This window comes from Schistocerca piceifrons, chromosome 1 (genome assembly GCF_021461385.2).
Source record: "Schistocerca piceifrons isolate TAMUIC-IGC-003096 chromosome 1, iqSchPice1.1, whole genome shotgun sequence".
NCBI classification, from domain to species: Eukaryota; Metazoa; Arthropoda; class Insecta; order Orthoptera; family Acrididae; genus Schistocerca; species Schistocerca piceifrons.
The window spans coordinates 770,142,990-770,160,262 of NC_060138.1; the positions used below are offsets into that span (position 1 = coordinate 770,142,990).

Sequence of the window (17,273 nt, forward strand, 5' to 3'; positions counted from 1 at the left end):
ACAGTAGTTATATTTAATGTTTGATACACCTTTTGTTATTTATAGGTGCTGTAATTTCTATATTTGCTAATGCTTTTGTTTTTTATCATTTAACTGAAAACATTCCAGTTGGCAAATTGACATTTGCAAGCCTGCATGCAGAAGGTCCACTGGCACTGGGCTTACCAGTCTGGCACGTTCCCCCACCCTGCAAACTGTCATTGTTGCTGCCATTTTTGTATTCCTAGAAAGAGCAGGTGATTTTTACTAGGAAAGATTACTTGTTCTGGAGGTCATCCAGACAAGGTTTACACAATGAGATTGAAAATACTACTGTCAAACATTTCAAGACAGTAGTTATATTTAATGTTTGATACACCTTTTGTTATTTATAGGTGCTGTAATTTCTATATTTGCTAATGCTTTTGTTTTTTATCATTTAACTGAAAACATTCCAGTTGGCAAATTGACATTTGCAAGCCTGCATGCAGAAGGTCCACTGGCACTGGGCTTACCAGTCTGGCACGTTCCCCCACCCTGCAAACTGTCATTGTTGCTGCCTTGTGTTGATGTCTGAACCTTCATCTGTGAAAGATTGTACTGTTGTACCATTTGCAATTGCAGCTAAATGTCATCAGTTTGCAACTGGCAACATCGGGAGTATTTTGATGTTGGTTGATAATGCCCCAAGTTATCATTCACATTTTTCAGTTGAAAGAGAAAATAGGGACCCTCCACCAACACCACAAGCACAACTCCGTTGTGAGATGACACACAGGATAGTCCTACTGGACAACAAACGAAGCCATTAAAACAACAGAACCTGTTCTAGCCATTATTTCTATTTTGTCTACTTACTTGGTCTTACACTAATGGCCTAATATGATATTCATTGTGAAAAGTTGCATCTGATGCTGCTGCTGCTGCTACTACCTATTTAAGTAATAACACTAAAAGCCCTACACGGAATATACCTCACACAATGCATGTAGATTGCGAAAAACAGAAGGAATTTATAGCATCTGAGTAATCTTGAGAGATGTCTCTCTATGTGTAAACATAAGTCTGACTGAAGCACAATGCTATTCTATTTACAACAGTGATATTAGCCACTGAATTTCATATCTGTAATGTTAAGTTTATCAGATTTTGTTTTCAGTACAAAAAAACAGCATATTTAGTGGTTTAAGTTGGAAAAGAAGAGAGAAAGGAAATGAGGGAGGACAACATGAAGACAAATAATACTGGAATATAGATGAAACAAGTTTGTTGCTAATAGACAAAAACAAACAAAATGCAAGGTCCAACAATTATCGGCAAACTTACCAGACTTTCAATAAATGTTAGAAAATAAATTTGATGGTAAAAGCTGCGAATCATTTGTCTGTCTGCGAGCTCATTCTCCAGCAAAGCTAGAAAAAACAAAAAGAATTTGTCAAATAGCATCTAACAACACTTATGGAAAGGTTGAAGGTATGAAGGTAAACAAAATATTCTCTACAGACTTTTTTCCCCAAAATACTTGTTGTTGTTGTTCTGGTCTACTGTCCTGAGACTGGTTTGATGCAGCTCTCCATGCTACTCTATCCTGTGCAAGCTTCGTCACCTCCCAGTACTTACTGCAACTTACATCCTTCTGAATCTGCTTAGTGTATTCATCTCTTGGTCTCCCTCTATGATTTTTACCCTCCACACTGCCCTCCAATGCTAAATTTGTGATCCCCTGATGCCTCAGAACATGTCCAACCAACCGGTCCCTTCTTCTTGTCAAGTTGTGCCACAAACTCCTCTTCTCCCCAAATCTATTCAATACCTCCTCATTAGTTATGTGATCTACCCATCTAATCTTCAGCATTCTTCTGTAGCACCACATTTAGAAAGCTTCTATTCTCTTCTTGTCCAAACTATTTATCGTGCATGTTTCACTTCCATACATGGCTACACTCCAAACAAATACTCTCAGAAACGACTTCCTGACACTTAAATCTATACTCGATGTTAACCAATTTCTCTTCTTCAGAAACGCTTTCCTTGCCATTGCCAGCCTACATTTTATATCCTCTCTACTTCGACCATCATCAGTTATTTGGCTCCCCAAATAGCAAAACTCCTTTACTACTTTAAGTGTCTCATTTCCTAATCTAATTCCCTCAGCATCACCCAACTTAATTCCACTACATTCATTATCCTCGTTTTGCTTTTGTTGATGTTAATCTTATATCCTTCTTTCAAGAAACTGTCCACTCCGTTCAGCTGCTCTTCCAAGTCCTTTGCTGTCTCTAACAGAATTACAATGTCATCGGCGAGCCTCAAAGTTTTCATTTCTTCTTCATGGATTTTAATACATACTCCAAATTTTTCTTTTGTTTCCTTTACTGAGTGCTCAATATACAGATTGAATAACATCAGGGAGAGGCTACAACCCTGTCTCACTCCCTTCCCACACACTGCTTCCATTTCGTGCCCCTCGACTCTTATAACTGATCTGGTTTCTGTACAGATTGTAAATAGCCTTTCGCTCCCTGTACTTTACCCCTGCCACCTTTAGAATTTGAAAGAGAGTATTCCAGTCAACATTGTCAAAAGCTTTCTCTAAGTCTACAAATGCTAGAAACGTAGGTTTGCCTTTCCTTAATCTTTCTTCTAAGATAAGTCGTAAGGTCAGTATTGCCTCACATGTTCCAACATTTCTACGGAATCCAAACTAATCTTCCCCAAGGTCGGCTTCTACCAGTTTTTCCATTCGTCTGTAAAGAATTCGCGTTAGTATTTTGCAGCCGTGACTTATTAAACTGATAGTTCGGTAATTTTCACATCTGTCAACACCTGCTTTCTTTAGGATTGGAATTATTTTATTCTTCTTGAAGTCTGAGGGTATTTCGCTTGTCTCATACATCTTGCTCCATCAGATGGTAGAGTTTTGTCAGGACTGGCTCTCCCGAGGCCATCAGTAGTTCTAATGGAATTTTGTCTACTCCCAGGGCCTTGTTTCGACTCAGGTCTTTCAGTACTCTGTCAAACTCTCCACGCAGTATTGTATCTCCCATTTCATCTTCATCTACATCCTCTTCCATTTCCATAATATTGTCCTCAAGTACACCGCCCTTGTATAGACCCTCTATATAGTCCTTCCACCTTTCTGCTTTCCCTTCTTTGCTTAGAACTGGGTTTCCATCTGAGCTCTTGATATTCATACAAGTGGTTCTCTTTTCTCCAAAGATCTCTTTATTTTCCTGTAGGCAGTATCTATCTTACCCCTAGTGAGATAAGCCTCTATATCCTTACATTTGTCCTCTAGCCATCCCTGCTTAGCCATTTTGCACTTCCCGTCGATCTCATTTTTGAGACGTTTGTATTCCTTTTTGCCTACTTCATTACTGCATTTTTATATTTTCTCCTTTCATCAACTAAATTCAGCATTTCTTCTGTTATCCAAGGATTTCTACTAGCCCTCATCTTTTTACCTACTTGATCCTCTGCTGCCTTCACTACTTCATCCCTCAGAGCTACCCATTCTTCTTCTACTGTATTTCTTTCCCCCATTCCTGTCAATTGTTCCCTTATGCTCTCTCTGAAACTCTGTACAACCTCTGGTTTAGTCAGTTTACCCAGGTCCCATCTCCTTAAATTCCCACCTTTTTGCAGTTTCTTCAGTTTTCATCTACAGTTCATAACCAATAGATTGTGATCAGAGTCCACAACTGCCCCAAGAAATGTCTTACAATTTAAAACCTGGTTCCTAAATCTCTGTCTTACCATTATATAATCTATCAGATACCTTCTAGTATCTCCAAGATTCTTCCATGTATACAACCTTCTTTCATGATTCTTGAACCAAGTGTTAACTATGATTAAGTTATGCTCTGCGCAAAATTCTACCAGACGGGTTCCTCTTTCATTTCTTTCCCCCAATCCATATTCACCTACTATGTTTCCTTCTCTCCCTTTTCCTACTCTCGAATTCCAGTCACCCATGACTATTAAATTTTCGTCACCCTTCACTACCTGAATAATTTCTTTTATCTCATCATACATTTCATCAATTTCTTCATCATCTGCAGAGCTAGTTGGCATATAAACTTGTACTACTATAGTAGGCATGGGCTTTGTGTCTATCTTGGCCACAATAATGCGTTCACTATGCTGTTTGTAGTAGCTTACCCGCACTCCTATTTTTTTATTCATTATTAAACCTACTCCTGCATTACCCCTATTTGATTTTGTATTTATAACCCTGTATTCACCTGACCAAAAGTCTTGTTCCTCCTACCACCGCACTTCACTAATTCCCACTATATCTAACTTTAACCTATCCATTTCCCTTTTTAAATTTTCTAACCTACCTGCCCGATTAAGGGATCTGACATTCCACGCTCCGATCCGTAGAACAACAGTTTTCTTTCTCCTGATAACGACGTCCTTTTGAGCAGTCCCCGCACAGCGATCCGAATGGGGGACTATTTTACCTCTGGAATATTTTACCCAAGAGTACGCCATCATCATTTAACCGTACAGTAAAGCTGCATGCCCTCGGGAAAAATTACGGCTGTAGTTTCCCCTTGCTTTTGGCCGTTTGCAGTAGCAGCAGAGCAAGGCCGTTTTGGTTAGTGTTACAAGGCCAGATCAGTCAATCATCCAGACTGTTGCCCCTGCAACTACTGAAAAGGCTGCTGCCCCTCTTCAGGAACCACATGTTTGTCTGGCCTCTCAACAGATACCCCTCTGTTGTGGTTGCACCTACTGTACGACCATCTGTATCGCTGAGGCACGCAACCCTCCCCACCTACGGCAAGGTCCATGGTTCATTGGGGGCCAAAATACTTACACAGTGTATTTCAAAGTCACTGTTTCAAACATCTAGCAATGACAGATCAAGCCACGTAGAACAACTTTTGTTAGAGGCAAAATGTTTGCTCTTACTTCCAGACAACGCTAGGCACCCTTTAGTATATGTCGGTCCTGAGACGACGAGATTTCACGAACTAGCAGAGTCTACTAATCAGGTGTGAAACATACTACCTACCACAGTGATCTGACAGCATGATTTTCAACAAGAAGCCAATAAGAATGAGTACCTACAAGTGGAGAAAGATATTTTAGAAGTGAATCAGGAACTTTAATTTTGCTGGGCCTACCCCCTCTTGTAAATAGTAGATGACTGGACGACAGGCAACACACAATGAATATGAATGTAGAAGTAGGATTATGTCCTGCTGCCTCTCTGGGACATAACCAATATAAAATGACACCTAAAGTCACTGGAAAGTGCCAACAAACATTTTGGCTAACAAAAATTGTTCCTCACGGTGTGATGTATCACCCCAAGATGTTTTATGCAAAGATTTCCAAAGACACTGCATACTGTCAATCTGCAAGTTATCCATGTTGTTTTGAAAAACACGTCCTATCTTCTTTCTTTCCACTGGCAGCAACAGGACTGTTTTTCCTCAGACAGTGTACTGTTACTCAGACAGTTTACTGTTGATTAGTACCATATAATACTACATTCCCTGAAACGGAGAACTTCCACTTTTCAGTTAAACATGTTTTATTAACAAGTGCAAATTTCAAGTAAAAATTTTGCCACACATTAAATTAGTTTCCATTACCACATTATCACATATTGGTCTCATGAAGTAAAAGGCTAGTCTTATTTAACATAGAGTTTTATTTCTTCTGAAAGATGAGTACGAGGGACATTTTCCAAATGTATTAAATGATTCCAAAATACATGTGAAAGCCTCAGACACACACAGGTTCTAAAGCATACAACTTCTGTGCAGTCTGCTTAGAACTGAAATTAGTTATTTAATGAACTAAAAAGGATGTTCAACTGTATCATTATCTTCTTTTGACATTAAGTGATGCCTTCCTGTTGAACATTGGAAGCTGAGGCACTCGCAATTATTAAAACATTGTGAACTAGAAGTGAGCACTGATGGTGGTGTTCCTGTCTTGCAGCTGGAAACCTATATCCAGCAGTTGGTCCATGTGGTAGCATAAAGTTCAAAACTGTTTCGTTTAAGTCATAACTGATGTCTATTATCTCTGCAATCCACCAGTCACAGTCATACATGAGGGACACAAACATCCCTCTTTGCAGGTTGTGAATCTGAATATTCTCCTGCTGTTTCTGAGGTCTTGGCTGGACAAATGAAATTTTTTCTTTCTTGTCCTTTAAAGTTCGTGCAGTATAAGTTCGCCCATCGCTTTGAGTTCAAAAATGAGTCTTCTGAATTCCTTTCACAGAAATTCCAAATCAGACAAAATCCTTGTAGAGGCATGCAACTATTACGACTATAATTAATGGAAAGAATGTAAAAGATTGTGGGATTGCTTAAGAACAATTGCTAGCTTTCTCTGAATTCGATTATCAACTGCCATAGCATGTTTCTGATTTAACCCCACTGACTGATGATATACTACAAACCGACAAAAGTATCAGATGTTATGTTACAAATTTTACAGAAACAAACATTCTTATCCAAATCAGTTCCAAACGAACAATATTCAGGGGGAAAATACTTTTTGATACAGAAACGAATATCACTGTAGATACTAATACACAAAAATTCGATGTAGGTGCCAAATACTGTCATTACTAATATGTAGAATAACAGGTAGCACCATTAGTTGCACAGATTGACCCTAACTGTTGAAATACCATACAAGCACTGACTAGCACCACTGTGTGTGCTGGGAGGAAGGCTCGGTCATGCTAAGTGTCATAAATGTATTGATGCACATTTAAAGAATGCCATACAGATTTGGGACTCACATATTACATTTAAATTTTTTAAGGAACAACTGCCAAATATGCATGTCAATACACACAAAAAATTTAAAAAATTGCTTGCTACACACGGGCAAAAATCCTATCTTACTTATAAAAATAGGTACTATACATTTCATAAACCAACAACTACAGATTTTATTATTCCTACCAACTCATGCCATCCTGAATCTCATAAAAAAAAGCTTTCTTTTACTCCATGTTTCACAATCTAGCCAAGTTTCAGTTGCGCTGTGACACAAGAAGTAAAGAAATAGAAACAACTGTTAAGATAGGTTTGGCAAATGGTTTCAATGAAAAAGATATCAGGAATATAGGTAACAAAATGATCAGGAAAACTGAAAATAACAAATAAGAAAAACATCAGACATATTCCCTTGTCTTACCACGATCCAATTTCAGACAAAATTGTGAATATGTTTAAGAAATCAATATATGGTTTGGATTCCAAATCAATAACAAACTACGACACATTGTGAAACATTGTTTGGAATCCCCAAAAAATCCACTGAGGTGACAAAAGCCATGGGATAGTGATATGCACACACACACACACACACACACACACACACACACACACACACACACACACACGGCAGCAGTATCGCATACACAAAATATAACACACACAGATGGCAGCAGTATCGCATACACAAAATATAAAGGGCTAGAAACTCACGTGACAAGATTTTCGACATGGTTATGACCGAGAATTAATAGACTTTGAACATGGAATGATAGTTGAGCAAGGCACATGGGACATTCCATTTTTTAAATCATTAGGGAATTCAATATTCCAAGATCCACAGTGTCAAAGTATGCCAAGAACACCAAATTTCATCAGGCATTACCTCTCACCACAGACAACACAGTGGCCGACGGCCTTCACTTAATGACCAAAAGCAGCGGCATCTCCACAGAGTTGTCAGTGCTAAGAGACAAGCAACTCTGCATTAAATAAGGTAAAATCTGGCATTAATGGGCTATAGAAGCCGATAACTGACATGAGCACCTTTGCTAACAGCATAACTTCACATGCAGTGCCTCTCCTGGGATCGTGACAACATCGGTTGGACCCTAGACGACTGGAAAACAGTAGCCTGGTCAGATAAGTTCCTGTTTCAGCTCGTAAGAGCTGATGGTAGGGTTCGAGTGGGATGCAAAACCCATGGACCAAAATTGTCAACAAAGCACTGTGCAAGCAGGTGATGGCTCTATAATGGTGTTGGCCGCGTTTACATCAATGGACTGGGTCCTCTAGTCCAACTGAAAGTATCACTGACTGAAATGGTAACGTTTGGCTACTTGGAGACCAACTGCAGCTATTCATGGACTTCATGTTCCCACACAATAGAGTTTTTGTGGATGACTATAGACTATGTCATTGGGCCATAACTGCTTGCAACCTGTTTGAAGAACATTTTGGGCAATTTGAGGGATGATTTGGCCACCCATCAAACATTTATGGGAGATAATCAAGAGATCAGTTCATGCACAACATCATGAACACTTTCGCAATTATGGACGGCTATAGAGGCAGTGTGGCTCAATATTTCTGCAGGAGACTTACAATAACTTGTTGAGTCCATGCAACAGTGTGTTGCTGCAATATACCGGGCAAAAGGAGGTCGACACAATATTAGGAGGTATCAATGTAAGCATTGTAATGCCGATGTGTATAGGATCATATGTGGATCCTGTGAATGTTACTACATTGGACAAATGGGAAGAGAATTCAAAATATGTTTCAGGGAGCATGGATACACTCGTAATGGTAGTGTTCTTGAATACCGCTTAAGGGAACAGAGTCATCATTTAGTTCCCACTGAAAATTGTTTATAAATATTGCACACTGAAAATAAGGATAATAATTTGGATATAATCAATGAAATGGAAATTTACGTCAGTAACCAGTCAAACAAGACCCTTTTGATTAACAAGCACACAGCGATCAACCATACTTGGTTTTTTAGCTTTTTAAATGATCTGTTCTTCCATTAAAAAAATATAGTATCCCGTTCCTGCTTATCCCATTATCTGAGCTATTGATAACCTTTTGTTAGTGAAATTATATCTTCATCTAATGTCACACCTATTTTGCACTAGGTCGAATGAGAGACGAACCACGAGTCTTTGATACGTTGTGAAACTGAAGTTGTAAATTCATTTGTGAATGAATGTTGTACATATCTGCACTTGGTTGGGTGACCAAAGACGCAAGAACTTTTACTTTGTGATAAAAAAGAAAATGTATTTTTATGCTAGCCAATTTGCACTGTAATAGATTTCAATTGGTCATATTTTGACAATTTCACATATGTATATAAACAAAAAACCCTGCAAAGATTTTTATCTGTTGCTTTTATGTAAGATGTCATTTGAATTTTTATAACAAAGGTAAGATTTATACCCTGTGTAGGTAAGTAATTTTTTTACATGTTCTATATACTGACACACACTTTTGGCAATTGTTCCTCAAAAATTTAAATGTAGTATATACATTGGTCCCAATCTAAGTGGTGTTCTTTAAATGTGCACTGACATGGTTACACCACCTAGAGTGACCGGACCTTCATCCCAGCACACACAGTGATGTTCGCCATTGTTTGTGTGGTATTTGAACAGTTGTGGTTGAACTGTACAACTAATGGTGCTACCTGTTATTCTACATACTAGTAATGTCAGTATTTGCTGTCTACATCAATGTCTCACATATTTGTATCTAAAATAGTTCTGTGTCAAAAAGCATTTTGCTCTTGAATATTGTTCATTTGCAACTGACTTTGATAAGAAATGTGTGTTTCTGTAAAATATGTAACATAACATCTGTTAATTTTGTCTGTTTGTATTAGGTCATCAGATGATGAGTTAAAACAGAAACGCACCATGACAGTTAATAAACAAATTCAGAGAAAACCAGTGGCTGTTTTTAAGCAACCACACAGCCTTTTTAAATTCTTTTCATTAATCCTTTCACAAGGGTAGTATGTTTGGACCATTCTTCTCTTTTCTGCTGGCAGAATTCTTCAGTTTCCTCTTTGGATAAAAGTATCGGGGCTACAGATGTGTATGTTTTCAGCCCTATTGTAAAATCCTTGGCATTCTGAATTGCAGCTGTACTTGGGCTGCAACGATTGTTTTTTGTAGCATGGTGCTTAAAAAGGCCACCTGCACCAGCACAACTCCCAATGTCCATCTTTGCAACCACGACACCATGTAGTGCGGTACGATGGGCCCAACAACATGCCGAATGGACTGCTCAGGATTGGCATCACGTTCTCTTCACCGATGAGTATCGCATATGCCTTCAACCTGACAATCATCAGAGATGTGTTTGGAGGCAACCCGGTCAGGCTGAATGGCTTAGACACACTGTCCAGGGAGTGCAGCAAGGTGGAGGTTCCCTGCTGTTTTGGGGTGACATTATGTGGGGCCAACGTATGCCGCTGCTGGTCGTGGAAGGTGCCATAACAGCTGTACGATACGTGAATGACATCCTCCAACCGATAGTGCAACCATATTGGCAGCACATTGGCGAGGCATTTGTCTTCACCATCGTGCACGTCTTGTGAATGACTTCCTTCAGGATAATGACATCGCTTGGCTAGAGTGCCCAGCGTGTTCTCCAGACATGAACCTCATCGAAAATGCCTGGGATAGATTGAAAAGGGCTGTTTATTGACGACGTGACCCACCAACCACTCTGAGCCATTGAGGAGTGGAACAATCTGGACCAACAGTGCCTTGATGAACTTGTGGATAGTAGGCCACGACAAATACAGGCATGCATCAATGGAAGGGGACATGCTAATGGGTATTAGAGGTACCTGTGTGTACAGCAATCTAGACCATCACCTCTGAAGGTCTCGCTGTATGGTGGTACAACATCCAATGTGTGGTTTTTGTGAGCAATAAAAATGGCGGAAATGATGTTTATGTTGATCTCTATTCCAATTTTCTCTACAGGTATCAAAACACTTGGATCTGAGGTGATGCAAAACAAGTCCAACCAAGGGGTCACTGTCACATGTTCAAGTACAATCTTCAGTTCGCACACAAAGTTCAAAGTTTCCACAATACACACACACAAACTGACATCTCTAGGTGTGTGTGTGTGTGTGTGTGTGTGTGTGTGTGTGTGTGTGTGTGTGTGTGTGTGTGAGAGAGAGAGAGAGAGAGAGAGAGAGAGAGAGAGAGAGAGAGAACTCACTTAGGTGGTAGTGTATAAAATTTTGATTCTCCAATGTATAATGTTAACAGTATTATGTAAAGGACACATTGCTACTCACGGTAAAGAAGCTACACCGAGTTGCAGGACAGGCACAATGCTAATACTGTTATAAATTGAGTTTTCGGCTAAACCCTTCTTCAGACAGGAAAGCAAACACAGAGTCACACAATGAAGCATACCTCATGCATGCATGATGGTTATCTCAAGCCAGAATGCAACTGTGTTGCGTTGAGTGACAGCAGCAATCCAGTGTGGAGTATGGAAGGGGGGAGGGTGGAGGGTGGGGGTGGGGCAAGATACGGATAGGGGACATAACTCAGGAATGCCTGGTGTAGCATGCAGGAACTATATGGTAGCAAGACAAAGCTGCTAGGTGCAGTGTTGGGCGACTGTAACAGAGGGAACAGGGAGTTGGGGAGTGGAAAAGGAGAAGAGCAGAGAAGGGAAGGGAAAAATACTGGCAGGTGCATTGGCAGAGAGCAGTGCACATTGAGCTTGAGGGGACGTGAACCGGCAGGAGGTGATAGGACAGAGGGGACAGAAACTGTTGGATGGAGGGTATGGAACAGTAAGTTACCATAGGTTGAGGTCAGGACGATTTTGAGTGTGAAGAATGTGTCACAAGGATAATTCCCATTTTAGCAGATCAAAAAAGATGGTGTTGGAGGGCAGGATCCAGATGGTCTGGGTTGTGAAGCAGCCATTGAAATCAAGCATGTTATGTTCAGCTGCATGTTGTGCCATAGGGTGGTCCACTTCGTTCTTGGCCACAGATGGGTGGTGGGCACTCATCCTAGAGGACAGCTGGTTGGTAGCCATACCAATAAAAAAAACTGTCCAATGATTGCAGCAGAGCTGGTATATGATGACTACAATTTCACAGGTGGCCTGAACTCTGATGGGGTAGGATAAGCCTGTGACAGGACTGGAATAGGAAGGGCTAGGTGGGTGGATTGTGCAGGTCTTGCCCCCCGGGTCTTCCACAGGGATATGATCGCTGTGGCAAGGAGTCGGGATTGGGAATGGAACTGGAATGGATGAGGATGTTGTGGAGATTGGGTGGGTGACGGAATACTACTTTAGGAGGGGTGGTAAGGATCTTAGCATTTCAGGGCATAATGATAGATAATCAAAGGCGTAATTAAAAATACTGTTCCATTCCTGGATGGTATTGAGTGACCAAGGGAGTGCTCCTTTGTTGCTGGTTATTGGGGGTGGTGGGAGGATTCAAGTTGTGTGGGAATATGGCACAGGAAATCTGTTTATGGACTAGAGCTGCAGGACAATACCTGTCTGTGAAGGCCTTTGTGAGACCTTCAACATACTTGGGATGGGAGTTCTGCAGACACACCATCCCCAGGTAGTCAAGCTGTACAGGAGGGTTATTTTGGTGTAGAAGGGATGGCAGCCGTCAAAATGCTAGTACTGTTGATAGCTGGTGGGTTAAATGTAGACAAAGGAGTAGATGCAGCCACCAGGGAGGAGGCCACCACCCAGAAAGATGGCGTGCTGAGTTGAGGAGGACTAGGTGAAGCAGATGCAAGAGAAGGTGTTGAGGTTGTGAATAAATGAGTATAGATTGTCTAGGTCCTGACTTCAGATCATGAATATATCATCAATGAACTTGAACCAGACCAGGGTTTTGTGGTCTTGGGAGGTTAGGAAGGTTTCCTTTAGGTGGTCCAGCTGGTCTCACCATCCATTCCCATGTCCCTTCGTAAGAACACCAAACTTTCAGCAGAAGAAAGGACAGCCATATAAAGCCTCAAAACAGTTCCTCACCTTGTCATCCTACATGCAGACAAACGTTCCACCAGTGTCATTTTGAATTAAAGTGATAGCTAGTGGAAGGCCTTTACCAATTGTCTGACTCTTCCACCTACGAACTATTCCAGAATGATCCCATCCCAAAATTCCAACATAACCTCCAATCCCTGATTAAAGCCTAAGGCCTTTCCCAGAACCCCTCCCCTGACTCCATTACCCTCTTCACCTTTCTGATGCCCTGAACACCTACCTTCTACATGCCGATCAAAATCCACAAACCAAACAACCCTGGATGCCACATTTTAACTGGTTATTGCACTCCCACTGACAGAATTTCGGCTGTCGATGGCCAACACCTCCAACCTATTGCCCAAAATCTAGCCTTTAATGTCAAAGATATCAAACACTTCCTACAGCGACCCTCCACTATCCCCACCCCTTTACCTCCTAGATACCTAACTTGTCACTTTTGCCGCCACCTGCCTGTATGACAACATCCCTCATGCATATAGTGTTACCACTATTGAACACTACCTCTCCCAATGTCCTTCATACTCCAAACCACTACCTCATTCCTCGTACAGCTTACTAATTTTATCCTAACACACAACTACTTCTCCTTTGAAGCAAAGCTATACAAATAAGTCTGTGGCATAGTCATGGGCATCTGCATGGCACCCTCCTGTCACCTGTTTATGTGCCATCTAGCAGTAACTTTCACAGCCTCCCAAAACACCTAGTGCGGTTCAGCTTCACTGATGATATATTCATGATCTACACTCAGAGCCAAGACACCCTACCCTCATTCTTTCACAACCTCAACACCTTCTCTCCCATACACTTCACCTGATCCTCCTCAAACCAGTGTGCCACCTTCCTGTGTGGTGACCTCCTCCTCTCTGAGAGCTTCATCCACACTAAACCCACCAAAAATAAAGAGTATCTGCATTTTGATAGCTGAGATCCCTTCCACACAAAAAATTGCCTCCCATACATCCTGGCCACCCATGGACAGTATATCTGCAGTGACAAGAACTCCTTTGCCCAGTATGCTGTAGGTCTCGCGACAGTCCTCCTAGACAGGCACTGTCGCCCAGACCTAGTCAACAAACAGATTTCCTGTGGCACATCACCACACCCTCCATTCCTCTCATCACACCCAATAACCAGCTGCGCAGTAGCGTCCCCTTCATCACCCTATACCACCTCGGACTGAAAAAACTGCATCACACCCATCATCAGAGCTTTGATCATCTATCAACATTCTTTGAAATGTGGGACATCCTACCTAAGATCCTTCCCATCTTTCCTAAAGCGGTGTTCGATCACCCATCCAACCTCTAGAACATTCTCGTCCATCCCTACACCAGCTTTTATCCCAGCTCCTTGGCACAGTGATACACCCTGTGGAAGACATAGTTGCAATACCTGCCCAATCTACCCACTCAGAATTTCCTATTGCAGTCCCATCATAGGCTTAACCTGCACAATCAGAGGCCAGGACAACTTGAAAGAACCTTGTCGTATACCAGCTCAGCTGCAATCATTGCACAATTTCTTATATTGGTATGACTATCAACCAGCTGCCAATTAAGATGAACGACCACCATCAAACTGTGGCCACGAGAAACGTGGGCCACCCTGTGGCACAACATGCAGCTGATTATACCAAGTTTGATTCCAATAGGTGCTACACAACCCATGCCATCTGGATCCTGCCCTCCACCAATAGCTTTTCTGAACTGCAGAGATGGGAGTTATAAGGATAACTCATTCCCCACTCCCAAAATCATCCCAGCCTCAACCTACAATCCCCACACCTTCCATCCAACAGTTTCTGCGCCCTCTATTCTATTATCTCCTCCAAATTCATGTCCCCTTACCCTCATTGTGTGCTACCCTTTGCCAATGCACCCACCAGTGTTTTCCCTTTAAGGTTCCTCTCCTTTTGCACTCCCTATTCCTCCCCCCCCCCCATCCCCCTCCCTCTCCCACAGCTTCCTGAAACTGCATGTGGCAGCTTTGTTCTGCTACCATATAGTCCCTGCACACCACACCCTCACCATGCAGCACTGACTCCCCCCCCCTCTCACATACACAACCTGTTATCCCTCCCACCTCACTCAAGATTGCTGTTGCTGTTTGATGCGACACAGTTGCGTTCTTGCGAGAGAGAGAGAGAGAGAGAGAGAGAGAGAGAGAGAGAGAGCTGTCACGTGTGCTGTGTGTATGATATGTGCTTGATAGTATCAATATCCTTTCCATTCTGAGGAACACTTTGTCAGAAAGCTCGTCTGCAAATCAACATGTCATCTTTCTGGTGAGAAGCAATATATCCTTTTCAGAATATTGTTGATATTCCAACCTAGACTTTCCATTGTTTAATGTGTAATGTTGTATTTCCTTTTTTATAAGGGAACAATTTCTTTAATACTACAAATCCCTATCATTTCACTTTTCACCATTTTTGTCCTTCAATTGTTATAGTATCTTTTTTGTTGAAACTCTGGTGAGAACAGTCCCATTTATCTTCCAGATAAAACTATTGTGATATCTGACTATTTAGACATGTGTTTCTTTTACTGGATGACTAGAGTAGGGATGTGGTTTTCCAGACACTCCTTTTACAGCAATTGCATTTACTGTTTCGTCCACCATGCATTGTAATGCAGTTGGGATGAGGTGCAAAACTGTTTTCTGTGAAAATGACTCTGGGATAATAGTTAGAACTTGGAATTGTAAGATACATATGATTTAACAGCTGAAAAGAAAATCCTGACAAGATGTGAAAGCTTCCTTTGGTTCAATTTCAGCTTTGAAAAGTGAGGTCAGTTTTGCTTTGGTGTACTCCCCTACAGCTTAGCTTTCTAAGTGCAAAAAGCTTATGAGCCGACTTCACTGACCATGGTTTCTTAACAGGAGTAACACATTCCTCTACAGCTGTGTGATTCAGTGAATGTAATTATTCCTCTATAGATGCAAAATCTCCATAATCTACATCACGGGAGATTTCCGTTACTGTCACTGTTGATATTCTGTCAAAGCATTTAGAACACAGAAAGTCATCACTGGAAACATCTTGACTTCAAAATGGGCTCTTGAAATGAGTATACACATTACCAGTCTGAAGAAAGTCTTTTCTTGCTAGTATTACATATCACTCTTACGAATACACAAATAGTCTGCACACTTCACTCTTCTGTGTCACGAGTCAGAAGGCATTTCAAACACAGTTCTTTCCACCCTAAAACTCCATTGGTCAGCAGAATCCTCACAGATCAAGAATTATCTGGGTGGTTTCAGAATTCCTAAAAGGCTCTGCACTTTAGAAAACAGCTGCAATACAGAAAGCAGCAATAGGGGGAAAAAAGAAAAAAAAAGAAAGAAAGAAAGAAAGGAAGGAAGGAAGGAAGGAAAGAAAGAAAGAAAGAAAAAGAAAAAAAAAAAAAAACGGACAAGAAAGAACTGCAACAAAGCAATTGGTAACAAAGAAACTACAGTAAAGAAATTAGCCATGCACATTAAAATATGAACATTGTTTATAAAACTTGTTCAATTGAAAAGTGGATGTTCTCTTTTTTAGGGAATGTACTACATGGTACTAACCAACAGAAAAAAAAAAAAAAAAAAAAAAAAAAAAAAAAAAAAAAAAAAAAAAAAAAATTTTTGGGATTTACATTTGTTGACACAAAATTTTTCCTTAAATAAAAATCACACACATTTCCAAACAGATGACATCATTGTATCACAAAGTTATTGTCTTTTTTTAAAGAAGAAGAAGAAAAGAGAGGGAGGGGAGGGAGAAAAGAAAGAAAGAAAGAAAGGGGGCAAGGCATCCTCCTTGGCAGCTTGTACCTCGGGCCGGGAATTTTCTTCGGAGTGGAAATGGAGAGGGGAATTAAAAGATTTCTTACTTTGTCCTGAATATTAACGTATGTTAAATTCAACAATATCTGAGACTCTGAAGGTAAGACTTTTCCAAGGTCTGTCTGAAATGATATGGACTATGCTAACAATGCAGTTACACATATCACCTAAATAACTGTTGAAATTAAGCTCATCCATTATGAATATTTTAGAACCCATGACTGTTAATTGAACTTAAACACATAAAATTGCAACCTGTCACTTTTTTGATAATAATTTATTATTCCATGAACCGGTTTTCGAACCTTTTCAGGTTCATATTCAGATGTCTTCTGGAAGTTACATCACTATTTCTAGCATAATGCTGGGTGCTGGCTCTGTGACAAGAAGATGGAACACACATCCAGAAACCATCTGAAGATGAGCCTGAAAAGGTTCGAAAACCACTTCATGGAATATTTAAAAAAAAAAAAAAAAAAAAAAAAAAATAGGTGACTGGTTGCAGTTTTGTGTGTTTACAACTGTTAACATGCTTCAAGTGAGCATGGTGCTGCCTTCATGTGGAAGCTTGCCACTACAGGAGATAGAGTTGTGCTCAGTGGAATCCAATGTTTATATCGCATACTATCATGCAGG

At 40.7% G+C, this 17,273-nt stretch overlaps 1 protein-coding gene across 2 annotated transcripts in view; it reads right to left on the bottom strand.

Annotated features, from left to right (window-relative positions):
- LOC124788748 (centromere protein I-like) overlaps window positions 1-17,273 on the bottom strand; it is a 358,748-nt gene that overhangs the window by 293,504 nt on the left and 47,971 nt on the right. For both annotated transcript variants that reach the window (XM_047256033.1, XM_047256040.1), the window contains one exon: window positions 1,306-1,391. In XM_047256033.1, coding sequence (XP_047111989.1) covers window positions 1,306-1,391 — 86 coding nt within the window. The remainder of the gene's footprint in view (window positions 1-1,305; window positions 1,392-17,273) is intronic.